The sequence below is a fragment of the Aptenodytes patagonicus genome, chromosome 12 (genome assembly GCF_965638725.1).
Source record: "Aptenodytes patagonicus chromosome 12, bAptPat1.pri.cur, whole genome shotgun sequence".
Lineage (NCBI taxonomy): Eukaryota > Metazoa > Chordata > Aves > Sphenisciformes > Spheniscidae > Aptenodytes > Aptenodytes patagonicus.
The window spans coordinates 6,486,018-6,504,298 of record NC_134960.1 but is presented as its reverse complement, the minus strand read 5'-3'; the positions used below and the strand labels follow the sequence as shown (position 1 = coordinate 6,504,298).

Genomic DNA, 18,281 nt, shown 5'->3' with positions numbered 1-18,281 from the left:
GACCAAGGTCATGGCATGGTCTCAAAGCTGCAGAGGGAGGCCGAAAGGCAATTCTGTATTTGCTGGTAGTCATCTCTCCTTTGGAGCTGAAGTGCTGCACCAGTGGGTGCTGCAGCTCAGTGCAACCATGTTTCAATAAATTCCGCTTGTCAAACATCACGCTGAAAGATGCGGTTTTATAAACAGCTTTGTTACAGCTTTGTTACAGCTTTGAGCACTGGAACCTCCCCTGGAATAATATGGAATCTGCTTCCATGTATTTGCCACAGTAAATTTATTTGCCCTTTCTCATTCCCCGCTCTTCCCAAGGGTTAAACATTTGAGGTCCTTTTCTGCAGTGAAGAAAAACCTGTCTTGTTTTGCAGCAGTGGAGCTAGAAAGGGTTAAACCTGGAGCACTTCACCTTGCAGCCACTGGTGTCCTTGCCCTCTTAAAAACCTGCTTCGAACTGGAAGCTGATGGCAGTAACAAATCATGGGTGGAGCAGGTTTGGATACAAGAGTTGTGTCCCTGCTGAGCTTCCAGCAGAGTTGGGGGGAAACTGAAGACCCAAACAACAGAGCAGGATCTCACTGGGGTTTGTACTGCTGTAAATGAAGCCTTTGAAAGAAACAGCCTGTGTGCGATCGCATGCTCCCTTCAGCCGAAGAGCTGCTGTCTCCTGTGGCACTGGCCAAGCAGCATGGGCGCTCTTGGGGATTCACCCGGCTGGCTCTGTTAGTAAGGTGTAACCGGACAGCTGCTACCTGGACGCAACAGCAGCAGAGCTGGTGTATTGCAGACTACTTGTGCACCAGCCTGCCTCAGCCCTGAGGGCAACCTTGCTCAGGGCTTGAGAAAATGACATCATTGGCAAGAGACACGCAGGAGTCAGTAATAGCCTCGCTGGTGAAGGCAGCTAAATCTGAGCAACTGCCCTGCTGTGTCCCTGCGAGCCAGAGGCACTGCCTGCTTTTTTTGCTGGGGAAGTACGGAAGCAGTTAGCTGCCTCTGCAGAGCACTGGCTTTATCTGGCACCTTCCAGGAGGATACTGTGCGCGTGCACATGTTGGTCGGTTACTCTAGATGCATTTCAGCAGCTCTAGCTGCAGCCCTCGACGTGCGTGGCCGTACAGGAACGTTCTCTTCTGGGATACGTGGCTGACAGCTGTCGGAAATCAGAACTTCAGTCTTGCTTTCAGTTTTTGCAAAAGGCTTTTATTGTGTAACTACCATACCGTGGTCACAGCGACTTTCAGAACAAGTGACTCCGCAGTGAACTGAAGGCACGTTCATCGACACTTGTCATAAAGCTCTTTCTACGGACAATTCATGACTTTTCTTCTCTTTACTTAGAGCAAATACAAAACTGTACACTAACCCGTGAAACACACAGGAGCACCTACAGTGAAGGTACAGAGGAACTGAAGTTAACGTGCAGAAAGACAGCGACATCTAGAGGGATCAAATAAACATAGAAATGCCATATACAAATTTTAATACAAATATCTATAAAAAGCAGAAAAGTGAATTTGCAGTTTAGTTTCAAATAGAACTCTAACGGAAATTACAGTTGGTTTAATTTTCTTAATTATTCCAGTTGGAGAAACATTAGCTTGCATAATCCCTATGAATTATTTTACGCTGCTCTGTCTTACAGTGGCAAATACTAGAGACCAGACAGTCTGCTGCACAGAAGATGCCTGGAATTCAGAATTAAGAAAATAATGGCTACTTTTCCAATGTTAAAGTGGTCCTGTCAAGGTTACGAAAGCCTTAGGAGGAATTGGACGAACACCGCTGAAGTAGCAAAGTGTGACAAGTATCACAAACACGGACAGGTTTAGGATACGATGGCAGTGCAAGTTCATTACTGGAACAAGTGTTGCAGAAGATGTCCCCACAGTTTCTGCAGTGATGCTACAAACAGAGAGTTAGAATAAGCACAGCTGCCTAAAAATTGAGCACCAGGAAGAGATAAATCAGACCTTTATCAAAGCTTTCGGAGTCCGCTGACATCATCCTCCACTTCCCGACAGGCCCAACCCTCCCAGCAGCACTTCCTCCTGCGCAGCAGGCTGAATGCGGAGCAGTGTGATCCCCACACAGCCCGGTTCCCTCCGCGACCAGGAGCTGCCCGCCCCCGGCTCACAGGCGGAGCAGGCCCGGCCAGGGGCTGGAGGAGCCGCTCTGCCGCCATTTCGCAGCTCTCTGGCACGCCCTGCGTGGATCGCCACACAGCCAGGCCCAGGCTTTCGGGAAAGCGCACGCGGGCCCGGCTCTACGCAGAGGAAAGTGCCTGGGGCACCAGTGCCTGCCAGGCGCCCCGTGCAGGCACAGTGCGCTGTCCCAAACCACCGAGCAGGACCCCGGCAGCAGTCCCCTGCGGCTGAAAGGCACAGCACGGCCTGTCAGCCTCCGGTCCTCACTGCACACAGGTCAACAGGGAAGGGAGATGAACCACATCACGAGAGAACACAGCCTGTCACAGCTCCCCACCAAGGAGAGGGCCCAAGCAGAAGAACATTATTTTTAGGATGGGAAATACCAAATTACTTCTCTACGTAGTTATCATGCTGACACGGTCTGGAATTGAAGCAGTGTCGGGTCTTCCCTAGCGAACTATGCAACAGCACAATTTTTGTTTTGATGTGCAAAAAAGGAAAAAAAAAAAAAATCCACTGAACACCACTACCTTCCTTCTCGAGATAGAGAATTCCTTTTCACATTGCTTGCAGTGTGTTGCTTCATCATCCTTCAGCCAGGTATGACCCTAGAAAATTGGAATGAAAATGTCACTGTAGAGACAAATAAATTTATAAAATAAAATTCAAAGGCAGTTTACCAACCTTGTTGGTATTTTTCAAAAGCCACCTTTTAAAGTCAGATAACCGTGGTGAAATTTGAAGGTGTTAAATGAAATGCATGTGCTTAGTCAAAATATCCATGAGATGTAGAGTACCTTTAGCGCTTTATTTACTTCTTTAATATCTTCCATCTTCAACTTTGATCTGGGGGTGAAAAAAAAAATAATTCCCTCTGCATGACTTCACATTTAGTTGTGTTCAGTTTTACCTGCCATTCCACCGTCCAGCCACTGAATCTAAACTCTAATTCTTCAGTCAGCTCCCCGTTACAACTCTGAACCGCCCAGTATCACCAGGAAGCTTTGTCACCTTGGGGTTTGCCCCCTTTTCAAGTATATTCAGAAGAATGTGGGAGAAGCACAGTTCCACTGTAAGAACTAAGCATTTACTGTATTTTTTCCGGTCTCAGCCAGCTTACTCGTGCAAGGATCTTCCCCCGCTTTTATTTCATGGCTGTTTAGTTTCCCATGTGTAGTAATAGCCTCCTAAAATTCTCATGTTTATTGATTTTTATAACTGGATGTGTTTTAAAATTATTTGTTTTAGTTTGGTACTCCATCCTCCAGGTTACGTCACTTACAGGAGTTCAGTTCCTAGAACTTACTGGCTGAGATGAAGTCCCATTTCTTGAAGAGCTTGCTCCTGCTCCTCACAGACTTTCTCTAACTGCTGCTTCTCATCTTGCAGTTTTCTCAGTTCCTATAAAATTAAGCACAAAATCAAGTTTTTTGTGTGCTAGGTTTGACCTATAACCTAGATCAGACAGTCTATCCAAACTACCCAAGCAGTTCACAAAAATAAGCTCCTTTACAAAGCTACCTATTTCAAAGGCTTGATTTTTAGAATTACATGAGTGAACTACCCATGGATTCTCGTAGAGCACAAAATCTGAAATCATTTAACCATATTTACCAGAAAGACAGGAAGATTTTCAGGCTTTAAACATCCTTGAACATAGCTAGAATGCAGCAGTCCCATGCCCACACGAGCCTATAGACAGATACTGGTGTACAATTGTGCCTTCAAAATCTAAACTGCTCGATACACAGGAGCAAACTCTCTTTAGATTAATAAGAATGTGCGTGCGTAAAAGATAAATCACATTCAGTCATTCTGAATGCTTGAAAACGGGTTCTTATTTTATTACATACAGTTGAAAGCCTTCACACAGTCGCTGAAGGCTCTGAACTTGCCATTTCCTCCCTGAGCAGGGGTATCTCGCCATGGGACAGCTGATGAGCTTTTTGTCCCCAGCTATCCCACCTCAGCTTCAGCTGCTGACTGCTGAGTGGCTCAGGCACTCGCGCAGCTAAGGCAGGGCAGATAGAAGCCTCCTCAGCCACCTCCAGCTAAGCTGTTTTCATTGCCTGAGCCCTACATGGGGGAAGTGCCATCCTTCTCTTGGCACTTCATGTGCAGACTTGCATTATGTCAGCCAAGCTTTTGAAACCACTCAGAGGAGGAGAGTGGTACAGAAGAATTTACTCCACTGCAGAGGCAAACATTGCACTGGTTCTCAAGTCAGCTTTAATCCTGAACACTGGGCATGTTTGCACTGTGCGTACCTTTTTCAGTCCTTCCATTTGCTGCAATTCTGTTTTAAGCAGAGTGGTAGCATCCTTCTCTTGGTGTAGTTCTCTTTGCAAAGTTTGTCTCTGTTCCTTTTCAGATTTTAACTCCTTTTCCAGAGTTGAGCTATTTAAAAATAAGTCATTCTAAGAAACCCTAAAGCAGAAAAATATCCTATAGCACTTAAGGACAGCAACAGTATGAGAAGAAGAAACCTTGTCCAAAAGAGGGCAAAAACTAGAGTGGTGTTCTGGGAAAGGAAAGAACAGGGATGTTACGGCAGCAGACATCAAAAACTATATTAGCATTTTCAGGTCACAGAAAACAAGCAGCAATAAATGGCTAGAAGAAAAAAGAAAAAAAACCCAAACAACCCAAAACCAAAATACCAAACCCAATCCCCACAAGTACTTATTTGACTACCTGTGTTTAAACAGCCATGTTTAAAAGTGACAATCTACCCTGAAGTCTGAACAGTGAAAGAAGCATTTTCTATAGGTATTAGAAATCTTTAGAGGATTAACATTCCCTAAGAACACCAGGACGCTCCTCAACCCCCAAACCCCTCCAAAAACCCCAATCCATTTAGGTGACAGTCACATGCTCAGCCTACAAGCATGACCGTATCTATCTCCTGATTTAGTAAAAAAGCAATTGAAAGCTCCATTGCTAGTCAGAACGGCCAGATTTCTACTGGCACTCTGTGCTCTAAACTGGATGTTCTGGAAAAAGCATTTCGAAGCCCTCATGCTAACTGTGCACGAGACAGAAGCACTGTGCTTTCCTAGACCTTGCATACTTCTGTCAACACTTGCTGAACCCAATATAATTCAAACCTACCCCTCTTTAGACCTTAACGCAGAAGGAGCAGAAAGCACTTCTTAAAGAAATGGCAGAAGGGAAGAAAAAAAACCTGATCAGATTAAATACCATTTGCTATCCAGTTGGGACATCTGTTGCCGACAAGTGTCAAGCCTGCCAGCAAGCTCTTGCTTCATCTTGTTGCATCGTTCTTCTGCAGCCTGCCTTGCCTTTTCTGTATGCTGCAATCTACAAAGTAAGGAACATGTATATTTGTTGTCAATTCATATATTCCTTACCTACACCCCCTCATTTTGTTCTTTTAGATTTACCATACAGAACTTTACAAAAGCTTGAATTGAAAATGCTAGTGGAGAGGGGAAAAAAAAAAAAAAGACTTTTGAAAGCAACTGTTTCTGGGGAAAAAAAACCTCCCAAACCCCAAAAGCGAGAGTCACGCCTGTTCTTAAACTAAAGTCAACATGTTTTTAAACAGCCTGCCTATGGAAAGAGCTATGGTTTTCAAATGGGCATGTTTGCCTGGGAAAAGAGAACAGGCAAGGGCAGAGGGTGATAAGGAGGAGAAAGGAAAAAGAACGTCATGCTGGCACGCATGCCCAAATGTCTCTAGGAGGTGTATGGAAGGTCATCCTATAAAGGTTTCAGCTGGAAACTTTCTACTGATTTCAAGTGCTGACTTCTTGAGCTTGTAATTATTACCTCTCTTCCATTTGTTTCATAGAAGACATCATCTCATTTGTTTTTCCTTCAAAAGAGGATATTGCTTCTGTTTTCTGTTGTAATGAACACTCTGCATTCTGTAGGAATAAGTGAATAGATATTCCAGGTAATATATTTTAGTTTTCTGAAGCACAAAGCGTTAGTGTTTAATGAAAGTCTGCCGCTAGATAAAGAATGTTTAGCTTGTTACAGGCGATGCCTGGCTCTAACTGGAATGTCCAAACAAAATGCTGATAATGCCAGAGCAGACACTCCTCAAGTTGTTTTGTTAAGAGCTCAGAAACAAACTTAACTGTACTAAGTTTTGGCCTATGAGATCAGCTACAAGCCAAAAATCTTCTCTTTAGAAATGAGCTTGAAGAAAGAAATTATCAGATTAAACTGACAGGATAAGAATATCAATTATGATTTGAACATAACAACTGCACTCAGTGGGCATGGAACCAGAAAGCCAAAAGAACTACAAAATAAATAACTGCTTTTGAAAGCAAAGGCATAGCTCAGCACTGGGGTTTCACTGGCCATTGCCTTGCAAGTTTCTGTGCATCTGTGAAGGAGGCAAAGGCCTGGATAAAGCCTGAACAGGCACCAGGAAACAATCTGTAAAAATTGAGAGAAATCCCCTCTGGATTTCTGGCACGGGGTATGGAGGGGAAGACTAGTTAAACTCGTATTTCATTAATGGAGACAAGCTCTGTATATTTTGTGTGAACACTACTACTCCATCACTTCCTCGTAGAAATGCCTATCAGTATATTTTTTGTCCAATTGAAAAAACACAAGACAAAATGCCACAATCCACCCAAACAACAACAACAAAACAAAACACAAAAACATCCCCAACCCCCTGCAATAGATATGACACAAAGGATGGAGAAAGTAAACTCTAAAAACTGCCAGGGTAGGGAAGAGACTGAGGAAGGAAGACAGGCCCAGAAAGCAAAATGTTTTTCATTTTACTTCTCTAACCATCTTACCTCTGGAGAGTCAGGTCTTATGCTAAAGGGGGTATAACAAAATACCTAAACCAATCCAACAACTTTTTGGTAGCTCCAGAGGCCAGCCTGACCACAGAGTTCCTCCCTCCCCAAATCCGGCCTTGCCTTTCCACCAGCTATAGCACTCAGCTGACCACTTGGGTACAGACTACAGGAGATAGACAAAAACAACTGATAGTTTTCTATTGGTTTAGAGAGGCTCATTGTTGTTTTTTTACGGTAAACAGTGTTAAATGTGGTGCAGGTGAAAGGCAAGACAACACAGATGGGAAGGAGAAGCAAGACAGTTCTTGGCTGCAGTAAGTAATTTTTTTAAAAGACTAATCATTCAGTAGTTAGAACAAAGGACCCTTGCATACACCCTCTCCCCTGTGAGAGCTCTCCATTTGTCTCAGCATTTGCTGGATGATCCTGTGGCACGCTACGCAGCATACTCAAGGAAACCCCCTTTCTTTCCAGACATACTCAATGTAATACCAATAATGAAGCATAATAAAAAAATTAAACAGTTTTAAAATAGATAGTCTTAAGAAAATTGTTGCATCTAAGTATTACTTCAGACACATATAAGTGCATATGCATCCCCAGTGCACAATTAATGTATAAAGACCCCCCGTACAGCTGTTCTGTCTGTTCTCCTCTGTGTACATACCTGAGATTTGTGAAACATCTGCAAGTTAATAGCCTTCACTTCTTCTAACTGTTGGCGAAGTGCAACTAAAGTGTCTTGTTTTTCGTGAGTATCTTTTTCCAGAAGTTTCATGGCAATTTCCATTTCTGTTTTCATTCCAATTTGTAGCTCCAACTCTTTCTCTAGTTCCTTACAAAGAGATTTCCTAGTTACTGCTATGTAGTCATATGTCAGGGATAAGCAATTCCAAACCCCATATAACCCCATACACAAACTATGTATTACTCTGAGATAATACTGAACTATGATTTTACAGAAGAGTTAGGTCTCAAATAATACATTAAGTTAGTTAGACCAAAATACTATTTCAGCTCTCCAGATCAGGGCAAGGGTGCAGATCGGCTGGCATGAAGCGTAGAGCTTAGCGTGCAACTTAGCAGCCTGTCAAATGAAGCATTTCTCCTGGCAGCTGTTGACTTAGAGCCGTAGGCTTCAGCAAGCCTGGGCAGCCTCTTCACCAGTCACTAATTAGCAGTTCACTGTGCAAGTGTGCATATACCGTATTTTCCTCCATAAAGACAGTTGCCTCTCATTGTGTTTTGATCTTAGTCTCTGCTATAATAATGCTCGTAGGTTCTTAAACAGGGGAAGACCTTTTATTTTCAGCATTCCAAAAGCCCTGACTTCCAGTTCTTTACAGACACTGTTAACAATCAGTGTCCAGCGTCTTGCTTGCAATTCATTTATGAATTCTGAATAGCTGCAAAAAGTGCACAGCATACATCTTATATTTGTAATGCTACCTTAAAGTATGCAGAATCCTGTATCTTTCATTTCATTTTCTATAGTTAAGTTTTCTTACCAGCCTAATTTTTTTTTCTTCTTTCAACTGCTTCCAAACATCACTGTACATTTCATCAAGACCCTGGCGTGACTGCTTGTAAGTATCCAATTCTACTTTTGTATCCTCTTTTGTTACCTACAAGAAACATCAGCAAAAAAGCCACATAAGATCACAAAGCTATGTATTTAAAGTATGCCTTAAGTTGTTGTGCGTAACACAGTATTTCTTTATGCTATTTCAAGTAAAATCCTACTGTTTTACAATTAATAAGCTGGCAAATGTTAATAAGCTGAAATTTCAAAGAATAGAGCAAAAATAAAAAGAAACCATTCTAATACTTTTCATGCTTTCTCCCTTCTGCAAGTGTATGTTTAAGTGTGTAGTGAAGAACAGCAAAATCTAACACCTGTGCATACTATACACAGAAACAGTGATCTACACAGTAGCATGCTAAACTGTGCTTAGCATTCCCGTTCAAAGTGCTTTTGAGAGCGCTAACTACAGTCCATCAAGAGAGATCACTTATTTTAAGGATCCTCATCATCTTTAAATAGGTGTCCCACCTCTACGCTTTTTTCACTCCGTTCACGAATTAATTCATTTTGTTGTTTTAACTGCTGCTGCTCTTCCTGAAGTGATCCAATCCGGTCAGTTGCTGCTGCAAGCTGTTTACAAAGAGAACATATCTATATTTAATCACTGCACAAGCATGCAACATCTGGAGGAATTCTAAAGTTAGTAGCTCAGCCTTTGTAGCAGGTGCGCTGCTCACTTCCCCTTTTGTCCCTTTCATTCTCCCCAGAAGCTGCCCAACCCTTTTGCAGCCATACTCGCTGTACAGCCTAAATTAATAAGCCCACCAACATTTGTTCACTTGACTTCTGCTTCACGCCCTCATCAATTATTTTTAAATATTAACTGTGCAAAGACATGCATCCTAGCGTAGAAGGCTACAATCCACCACAGATCTGTGATCTGTAGTATCCATTCTGGTATGAACTAGCAGTCATACAGCAAGTCAGGGTTGACATTCACTGGCGGAACCTTATGGCATTTTCAAGTGGAGATACCCCAAAAAGTATTGGAAATTGGACTACACAGATACACTCTGAACTATATATATAGTTTTTATATATATATATATTAAAAAAAAATAAAAGAAACCCACCACCACAAAACCCAAAACAACCACTATCATGCATGCTGCTGGCTTCTATTTCAGTTCCCAGCTAGGAAAGATTTCCTAATTGAAATGTGATTCTTTTCCTTCTCTTTTATACATACACACGTATATGTGCAAAAGGAAGAGGGACAAGTCATGTTCATTATAGTGGTATGATTACTTTTGGGTGGAGACACCAGTGCAAGACAAAAAACTTGATTAAGGAAACCCATCTAACAAATAAGTGCCCAAAAGCATTTTAACAGCTAACATAATGTAGAAGCTTTCCACAGAGCTTTCCCCATGAGCCAACTCATGACAGTCCTACCACTCCCCCACATTTCACTAGTATCAACTCAAATATTTTAGGTCCTAAGGTATGTTCTTAGGGAGTTTTGCCTGTGATGGAAAAGAGCTATGAGAAATATTTAACAGGCCAGACACAAACCTCTTCCTGGAGTTTTGAATTGGTCTTTTCTAAACAGTCTATTTTGTTCTGAAGATCTGCAACCGTGCAACTGCAGCAAGGAAAGAGACGCATAAAAACAGTACAAGTAGTGCCAATGTTCAACATTTATTCCTATCCTCAACCATACTTTTACCATTTTGTATTTGTTAACAACGAAATAATTGGGTGAGCTGGCAAAAACCCAGAGGAAGGACAATTGTCTCTCTTAAGCTCTGAGAGGACCATGCATTTGCCTACAGTTGGCAGCCTACTGTATTAGTTGGCAGCCCTGTTCTGGCTTAGCTTTTGCAGTCTCAACACCTCTCTGATGTTCAAGAGGGTAAGTGAGGCTGGCTCCTCCCACTGAGCAACCTATGGGGGGAGAACAGAGACTGTTCCTCTAAGGAATGAATTTCCAGATGCACTTGTAATAGTTTTCTCTTGAAAAAGTATCTCCAAAATCTTCTGTTAATCACTAGTAAGTCCCCAAAAAAGTCAACTGTTATTACACAGACTTGTTTTCTGCATTGCATATGCCATCAGAAGAGTAAGGTTACAAAATGAAACTAAGATTTTGGGAAAGAATCAGAAAAGGCATTTCAGTATCAGACAAAAATCTACAAGACTGACAGCAGAGACATTCAAAGCCATACTGGAAAAGCTAAACAGGACAAGTGTCTGTACATTAGAATAGATGAAAATCCCACCTTAGATGTCGGTTAAGTTCCTCCACATAATGCTTCTGGTCAAGGACAGCCGTAATCCCTCCATCTCTAGTTGTAAAAGTGAGAATTTATTGATTGAGAAGAAACTCCTTCATTCTAAAGTGTTAGTTTGTACTAGAGTTTTCAGCATAGACTTGCAAACTGCGTTGAAACCTTTTCTCCTTTTCTTATAAAAATACTTGTGCCCGAGCTAGACTGGAAGCACTAGGGAGATGAAGCAGCTGTTCAGCTGCTTCTCCTCAGCAGCTGAACAGTAAAGTGCTCTGAAGCGCTGGAAGCACACAAACTATGAAGTCCCTCCATTCACTTCAGGTCTTCTAGATACAGCGATGCTAACAGTTGCAGTCTCTACTTCACCTAACATTTCACCTAAAAGTACTTTTTTTCCTCCATAACTGATCTCTCCCACAAAGACAGCTACTTAATTGAGAGCGTTTCTGAAACAATGCTTAAAAACAAAGCAGTGATTTAGTAGTGGGTGACCTCGCAGATCATGTCTCCTAAAACCCAATAAAAACACATCCTGAAGTTTTGGGTGCTTTTAATTTGGTCCCAGCTCAAGACACAAACTCTCCAACGCTGTATTGTTAAAACTACCATGGGCTAAACCTTTGAAAGTTAGCACTTTTGTTTAGCTAACAAAATCTATTTTGAATTCTTTTTTTTGGATGATTAGAAGAGTTTAAGATCTCTAGCACTCATGCTCTCACAGACTGACAGGTTTGTTCTACAAAAAATGTAACAATTTATAATCACTAATTCACCATACGTACTGTTTGCCATCACTGTCCTGCATTTCCTTAAGGTACAAGGAAAAATCAATCACTCCAACCTGAAAAATATATTTAAGACATGAACACACCTTCACAGTGCAATTCTGCGTAGCAGCAGGCATTACTTTATATTTGGAAAAAGGTAAATATCTGAAGTTTAAGTTTAGAAAGACAGATAATACCTATATTCTTCCCAGCTGAAGCAAACGTACAAGCTAGTGTTTGTTGTAAAAGCATCAAAATAACCACATTCAGTGTGCTCAGTTTCTAGCAGTTATTTGTTTTGACAGCATTTCCATAAACTGCTACTTAAAGAGATGGATACTTATGTACTTTGTTTTGATTCAATGTGGGAAACATGACAAGCTTCCACATTGGACATTCCTGCACTCCCCCCCCCCCCCAAAAAAAAAAACAACCCAGAAAAAGAACTTAAATCGTGCTTTCTAAAAACAAACAGTATCTTATGGAAATATGACATTTAAGCAATTCTTTGAGTTCTTATAAAGACATTAATAGTTAGCCATGTTCATAATTTGTAGAACAGGCAGGATAATGTCAACATTATTTTCTGCAACATTATCTTTTAAAGAACAAAAAAAGTTAATAATAATAAAATTATAGCAACATATATTTTTAATTTACAGCTTAGAAACAGAGTTAGACTTCTGCAATGCTATTGACCCATTTTGTCAAAGTTTACCTAATTCAAAAGTAAACCAGATTGGCTGAAAGAGGACATGGCCTCAAATTACAAGACGCTCACAGTAAGTTAAGCACAGATTCATGTAAGGCATTTATTTGTTTGGACCTCAAATACCTCAAAACATTCCTTATACTCCTGGGCTGTTTCATTAAAGCAGCAGAGGTATGTGACATCACCTCGCCCACACACACCAAAGCCAAAAGGAAACCACCATTCCCCCTCAAAACAAAAGCTCCCATAAGTCCCTAGCAGATTGATCTTGACAATGTATCTCTTGTAATTAGCTCAGTTCGTCCAATTTTTGATTTATCATAACACATTCAAATGCCCGCTTATGAAAACAATGGCAAACCCTGGCTGCATACCACATTTAAGAATTCTGGACCCATCTCAGTAAAGTATTTGTGGATGTGTATAACTGTTCTGTAGATGTTCTACTGGAATCTTCTACAGACTGATCTTGTTTAAGCTTTAATCATCACCTGGGAGTCCAAGTCTTCTCCTTTCAAGCAAAGGTTTGCATCAATAACGTTCAGTCCAACTAGCAGACCCACAATGACTGCTCCTTCCTCCTCCATCATCAACGCATCAGGTTCATAAAATTCACTGGAAGAAATATTATAAGGCATCACTGCACATCATAACAATTATAATGGTGCTTCCATCACTGAAATAATATAAATAGTAACGTAGTCCTTATAAAGCACCCTCTTTGCTAATTTATTGCACAAGGTGGAAGACGCAGAGCTCTCACAGAAAATACCTTACTTGTTCCTTTGCAGGTTCACTGCAAAAACAATGAACAACTTGCTCCTCTGCAGGTTGCAAGAAAAAGCTTAAACTGGTCAATTAATGACCTCTTACTACAGCAATGCAAGGTTTCAGTGATTCAGTGAATACAATCTACATATGTCTGTACTGTTACCTTAATAGATGCTTATGGTCCAAGAGTACTTTGAGATAATCTGCCAGTTTCTTTTGCATGAGTGCTAGATAAAGCCAAGCCCTTCCTCTTCCTACAGCAGTCCTAAAATGAAAAGTTGCATGTTTTGGTAAAAACAAAATGGTTTATTAACGAGACTTATACAATTCAAAATTCTCCCTTTACAAAGTGTTCCCTCCAGAACACAGAAGCATTTGAGTAAATCCCATTGCTTCAGTGAACAGAAAGTATATTGTAAAATCTTCCTAACTTGGAAAGACATACATATTTTCAACTACCACCATAACCCAACTATTGATGCATCCTAGCATTAAAACTAGTCTCTTTTCATCATCCTGAACTACCCAAATGAAATACTCCTAGCACATGCACAAAATTAGACAAAGCCATAAAAGTGAAGGAAAGAAGAAGAAAAAAATAACTGCAGAGTCTTCACAGATATTTTCTACCAAGCTTATAGAAATTTCCAAATGCTGTTTATTAATCTGACAGCACTGTTTGAATCAGAAGCACAGAGTATTTTGAGATGTCCTCCTTATCTCTTGGAGAAGTCAATGCCTCCCGCGTACACTATTTTTCTCTTTGGGAACAAGATCTCATTAAGGAAGGCGACAGACTACAGGAAGGAGTCTTTTTCCCAGCAGTGTAAGTGAAATGCACCATCCCCAACAATCAACTTACTTCAACTCTGGCAGATTTTTAACACTAGTTGCTATATCTGATGCTTCAGGACAAAGTTTTTCCACTAGCTCCAAAGGACCAAAAAATGATTTGTTCTGTCCAATAAAAGTCTTCTTCACTAAAGGGAGTATACAGAGAAGTTTGTGAGGAAAAGTGACAGGCTCCCAACTCCAGAATCACAAATTTTAGTCTACGTTTTACTTTGTCTTACCAGCTCCTAATATGTCAATGAAAAGGGGGCATTAAAAACACCTTGACAGTTTAGAAGGCACAAAATACAGGGCGTATCAGAAGGTAACTGCATAGGTATATCTGTAATACTGATTAGCATCATACGGTGTATGTGATTAATATTAACGTCCTACAGAAGTCAAACTGGAGACACAGCGAGACACGACACAGACTCGTTTTATCTGCCTCTCCTCAGCGAGGCGGCCGGACCGGCCGCGGGGGAGCGGGCGCCCACCTTTCAGCCCGTGCTTGAGGCAGTGCTCCAGCACCACGAAGAACTGCTGCAAGGGAGGGAAGTCGGAGTCCAGGGTCCGGCCCAGGCTCAGGGCCGCCTGGATCAGGATTTTGATACTGAGCTTCATCATGTTCATGAGGTTGGCGCGCTCCTCCATGGCGTGGTATCGCGCACCTGGGCGGGGGCACACGGGCGGGGAAAGAAAAGCTGTTTTTAGAAACGCACTCCTCCTGACCCCTCACGGCGCTGACAAAAGCGGTGCCTCCCCGTCTCGGTCTCCATCTTGCGGAGGCGAACGGCTCGAGAAGAGCTGGGTATAGGGCACAGACTGGGTGAATCCCCCCAACGCGCCGTACCCGCCATCAAAAACTGACTCCGGGGGGAGCGGAGCCGCTGCCCCGGCCCTGCCGCTCCCAGCACCCGCCGCCCGCCTGAGGGGACACGGCATCTGCCCCGCCCCGGGCCTAGCGCCGCCTCAGCGGCCGCGCCGGGGGGCCCTACCTGGGCGGCAGGGCGCGGCGCCGGGCGGCCGCCGGAGGGCAGCCCCCCACCGCGGGCTGAGGCCACCCCTCCCCGCCCGCGTTACCACGGCAACAGCACACGCACCACCACCGCCATTCCCGCCCCCCCGCCTCCGGAACTCTCGCGAGACTAAGCGTGGAGAGGGCGGGCCGCGCCAGGCGCCATTTTAGAAAGAGTTTCTGCTGCGTGGGGCTGTCAGCGCCCGGGGAGCCGAGCGCCCTTCCTCAGCGCCTCCCCTCCGCCGTGCCGCCAGGCAGGTATCGCTGCTCCTCCCCGCCAAGGCGGGACAGGCTCTCCTCCTTTAAACCTGAAGGAGGGGGAGACAAACACAGGCTGCCAGCTTTTCTCCAGTCAACAACAGGTTCTGACAGAGGCTGCCAACCGCAGACCAATGGTCACCTAAATCATCTTTTGAGCCAACGCTCTTGCATTAGGAGAATCCTGCTGTCACCTGTGGATCAGACATGGTCATGCTCCCTTGCAGAAATAGCAGTTCCAGAAGACCAAGTCTAACAGGTAGAGCCCCTGTGTCAGTCATGCAAGATTGTTAACGCTATTCCTAAGACCATGCAAAAGTCTCTTTCGGTACTAATTTTCATTATTACCTTCCTTTTTGTGCACATAATTAATTTAGGATTAAAACTGAGCAAAAGTCTTCCTGTATCAGAAGAGAAAACAGGGAGTCACTCTAGTCAAATTGATCTTAATAATCACAAAGCACACAAAGTCCTGTCTTCTCAGTAGCCTACTGTATCAATGACTATAGTCAATGTAGTGGATGCCTCAAAATTGCATACAATGTCTTGAGATGAGACTGAGGATTAAAAAGGCTGTCATATCTTGAATTTTGTTGTCAATATTGTCAGGTTACACATCAGGAACAGGAAAAAAGTTGACTGCAGAAACAGAAAATCAGTAACTCCTTGTATTGGGGCGTTTCAGCAGCAACACCAACTTATTTTGATGGTTTCCTGAATTTGAATTTTTACTTTATCAGGAATACTTTGCTTGTAAGCCTTGCTCAAGATACACGTATTATCCACAAGACTTAAAAAAAAAAAAAAGTTAATACTGTGAATGGAACGTTCTTTACAAACACAAATTTAAAGTGTCTTAATAAGGGTTTGTATTAAGTTAAACAATTACTTGAACAATATTTTTTAGACTGTTGCAAATTTACAGTCAAGTACATCTTTTGCAAAACTGTATACAAGTTGGAACATGCAAAATAGACAGGTATTAGGCACATTACCAAAGCCAAGCCTCAAAGATTAGGAATCGGGTTACCTAAGTGCAAAAGATCACAGACATTATGCTGCAATCTTTAAGAATGCAGTCACACAGTCTCGTATCTCATTCAATTCAACAGATTCATTTTAACATCTTTTTGAAGCCCCATGCCTTGTTTACTGTAATTATTCAGCACGCTTTGAAGTCAGAAAACACTGAAGTACAAAGAAAAGTTACAGTTCTCCATCTCTTGGTCTTTAAGACTGCAAGTCTTTCTTGATTTGTATTCTTTATATTTGTAGCTCCCAGCCTTCTCTGCAAGGCAGGACACAGTCTCCCCAATGGCAGACACTGGTTTTATAATGTGCCTTTCTGTATGTCCAACTGACTGCATAGCGTGCAGCACAGGTAGAGGTTACAAAATCTCTGGAAAAAGATGGCAGCAGGGAACAAGCTGCTAGTTTTCCACAAGTGGTCTCGCAGGCCTCAGCTTATTTCTTAAAAATACCTGCTTTAAATTGATTTTATAGTGCTTGGTCAAAGGTAGTAATGAATAGGCAGAATAGGTGATTTAGTGCCTGTTCATATTTCATATCTAAGTTATGGACAGGTTTTTCTTACGGAATTTTCTATAAAACTCATCAACATATTATCTGAATACTTGGAACAATTTGTGGACATAGTCTTGTATTCCCTTACTTTACAGATAAGAAGCTGAAAGATTGTGGTAAAAGTTCCATGAAGTGTGGGAGCTCTGTTTCAGGCAAGAGACCATTTTATTCCCCGACCCTTGCCAAATGCTGTATGTTGTTTTGAATTACATCTATTCACAGCATTATTACAGATGCAACTGAAGAAAATGGGATATTCTGCCCTTTGTCAGGTTAGATCCCAGGTGCTCAAGATGGGCATCCAGGAAACAAATCTGTGAGAAGTTTGGTGTGAGACTTAGATGCAGGGAAAGGCAAGAATCTAGTTTTTTCAGGACAGAATTAATCTTAAACTCTGACTATGCAACATTGAGGAATTTTTACAAAAAAATAAACAAGTCCATCAGCAGTAACTTATTTCACCATGCAGTCACAATTCATCCCCACAGAACTCCAGCTTGAATACTTAATATCACTAAAAACAAAAAGGTCAGCGCCTATTAGCAAAACTGAGCTCCATTGCTCTGAAACCGTTAAGCGCTAGTCTGAGAGCCTGGAGTACGAGACTCCAGGCCCAATTACTGCTACATTTGAACAGTCTTGTTTGCCCTTTTAATTCAGTTCTAAGAGACCTGTTCCATAAATCTGTATGATTGCTATATCCATGAATACAGATGTTTAACAAAGCAAGCTGTGGTTAAATAGGAGGCATTTTTAGAATAGTTAAACAGTAATTTATAACAACTCTGTATCTTAGTTCACTTGTCCGCTTTCCGACATGAAAGCTATACAAGAAGTACAGCATAGTTCCTTCTCTGAACCAGCACACCTAGGAGGGATAACGAATTGACTAGATCACTTACGAGTGCGGTCAGGCTGCTGCTGAGGTGAACTTCAAGGGAGAGGGAGAAAAGGAATCAAATTAAAGCCAACTGCACAAAACTAAAGTCAATTTTCCCAAATATATTAAGAGTTTAGGATTCTTCCGATTATAATAAATTTTGTTAAGTCCTACATCTGTGTTGCTTGTATAATTTTGCTTAAATAAAAAGCTGCAGCATCAGATTTTTAAAAATAAATTCAAAGTCATAACCATGCATCACTGACGCTAATCAACAGCACTTACGGGAGCAAACTTATTTGTGCACCATAAAAGCAAGTTTACTAAATAAACATAACCATACTTGTTTTTGCTGTGCTGTCATTGCTGACTGGTTTGGATATGAATCCTACCAAAGATGCAGACTTCAGAGCGTTGCCATAGCTCAGCGCTAAGTTTTCCGAGGCTTTCTTGGCCAGCGACAAGATAGGAGCAGACCACCTGGCTTCTTCCGTTTTCTCCTTTTCCTCGTTTTTCAGCTCAGTCGCATTAGGAATCTGTTTTTTGTCAACAATCTCAAAGTCGTCTTGTATTTCCGCGGCAGATGCCGTGCAGCTCTCCCCTTCAGCCATCTTTAACGTGTCATATGACACTAGTCATGAGCAATCGAGTCGGCGGCCCCACGCCCTGCCTGCCCGCCGCCCGCCTGCAGGTTGGGGGGCAGG

General features: G+C 42.2%; 2 protein-coding genes across 4 annotated transcripts in view; one reads left to right on the top strand and one right to left on the bottom strand.

The window, feature by feature from the left end:
• Positions 1–1,175: 1,175 nt before the first annotated feature.
• On the bottom strand, positions 1,176–18,201 carry RUFY1 (RUN and FYVE domain containing 1). Of its 3 annotated transcripts, none has more exons than XM_076350340.1 (18): positions 17,921–18,201; positions 14,335–14,508; positions 13,869–13,986; positions 13,170–13,271; positions 12,727–12,850; positions 11,539–11,597; positions 10,748–10,813; positions 10,041–10,110; positions 8,994–9,095; positions 8,449–8,565; positions 7,608–7,775; positions 5,937–6,034; positions 5,346–5,465; positions 4,412–4,541; positions 3,451–3,545; positions 2,942–2,990; positions 2,675–2,752; positions 1,176–1,899 (listed from the first exon to the last, which is right to left on the bottom strand). In XM_076350340.1, the coding sequence occupies exons 1-18, from the start codon at positions 18,186–18,188 to the stop codon at positions 1,756–1,758; spliced, it is 2,082 nt and encodes a 693-aa protein (XP_076206455.1). In that variant the 5' UTR covers positions 18,189–18,201; the 3' UTR covers positions 1,176–1,755. The 3 variants fall into 3 exon arrangements, with proteins under 3 accessions (XP_076206455.1, XP_076206456.1, XP_076206457.1); XM_076350341.1 differs by having other exon boundaries at positions 17,970–18,041; XM_076350342.1 differs by lacking the exon at positions 17,921–18,201 and adding an exon at positions 14,836–14,886.
• Positions 15,065–18,281, top strand: part of ADAMTS2 (ADAM metallopeptidase with thrombospondin type 1 motif 2) — a 266,308-nt gene continuing 263,091 nt past the window's right edge. Inside the window, exon 1 of the mRNA XM_076350335.1 lies at positions 15,065–15,372. Coding sequence (XP_076206450.1) covers positions 15,321–15,372 — 52 coding nt within the window. The 5' untranslated portion in view covers positions 15,065–15,320. The remainder of the gene's footprint in view (positions 15,373–18,281) is intronic.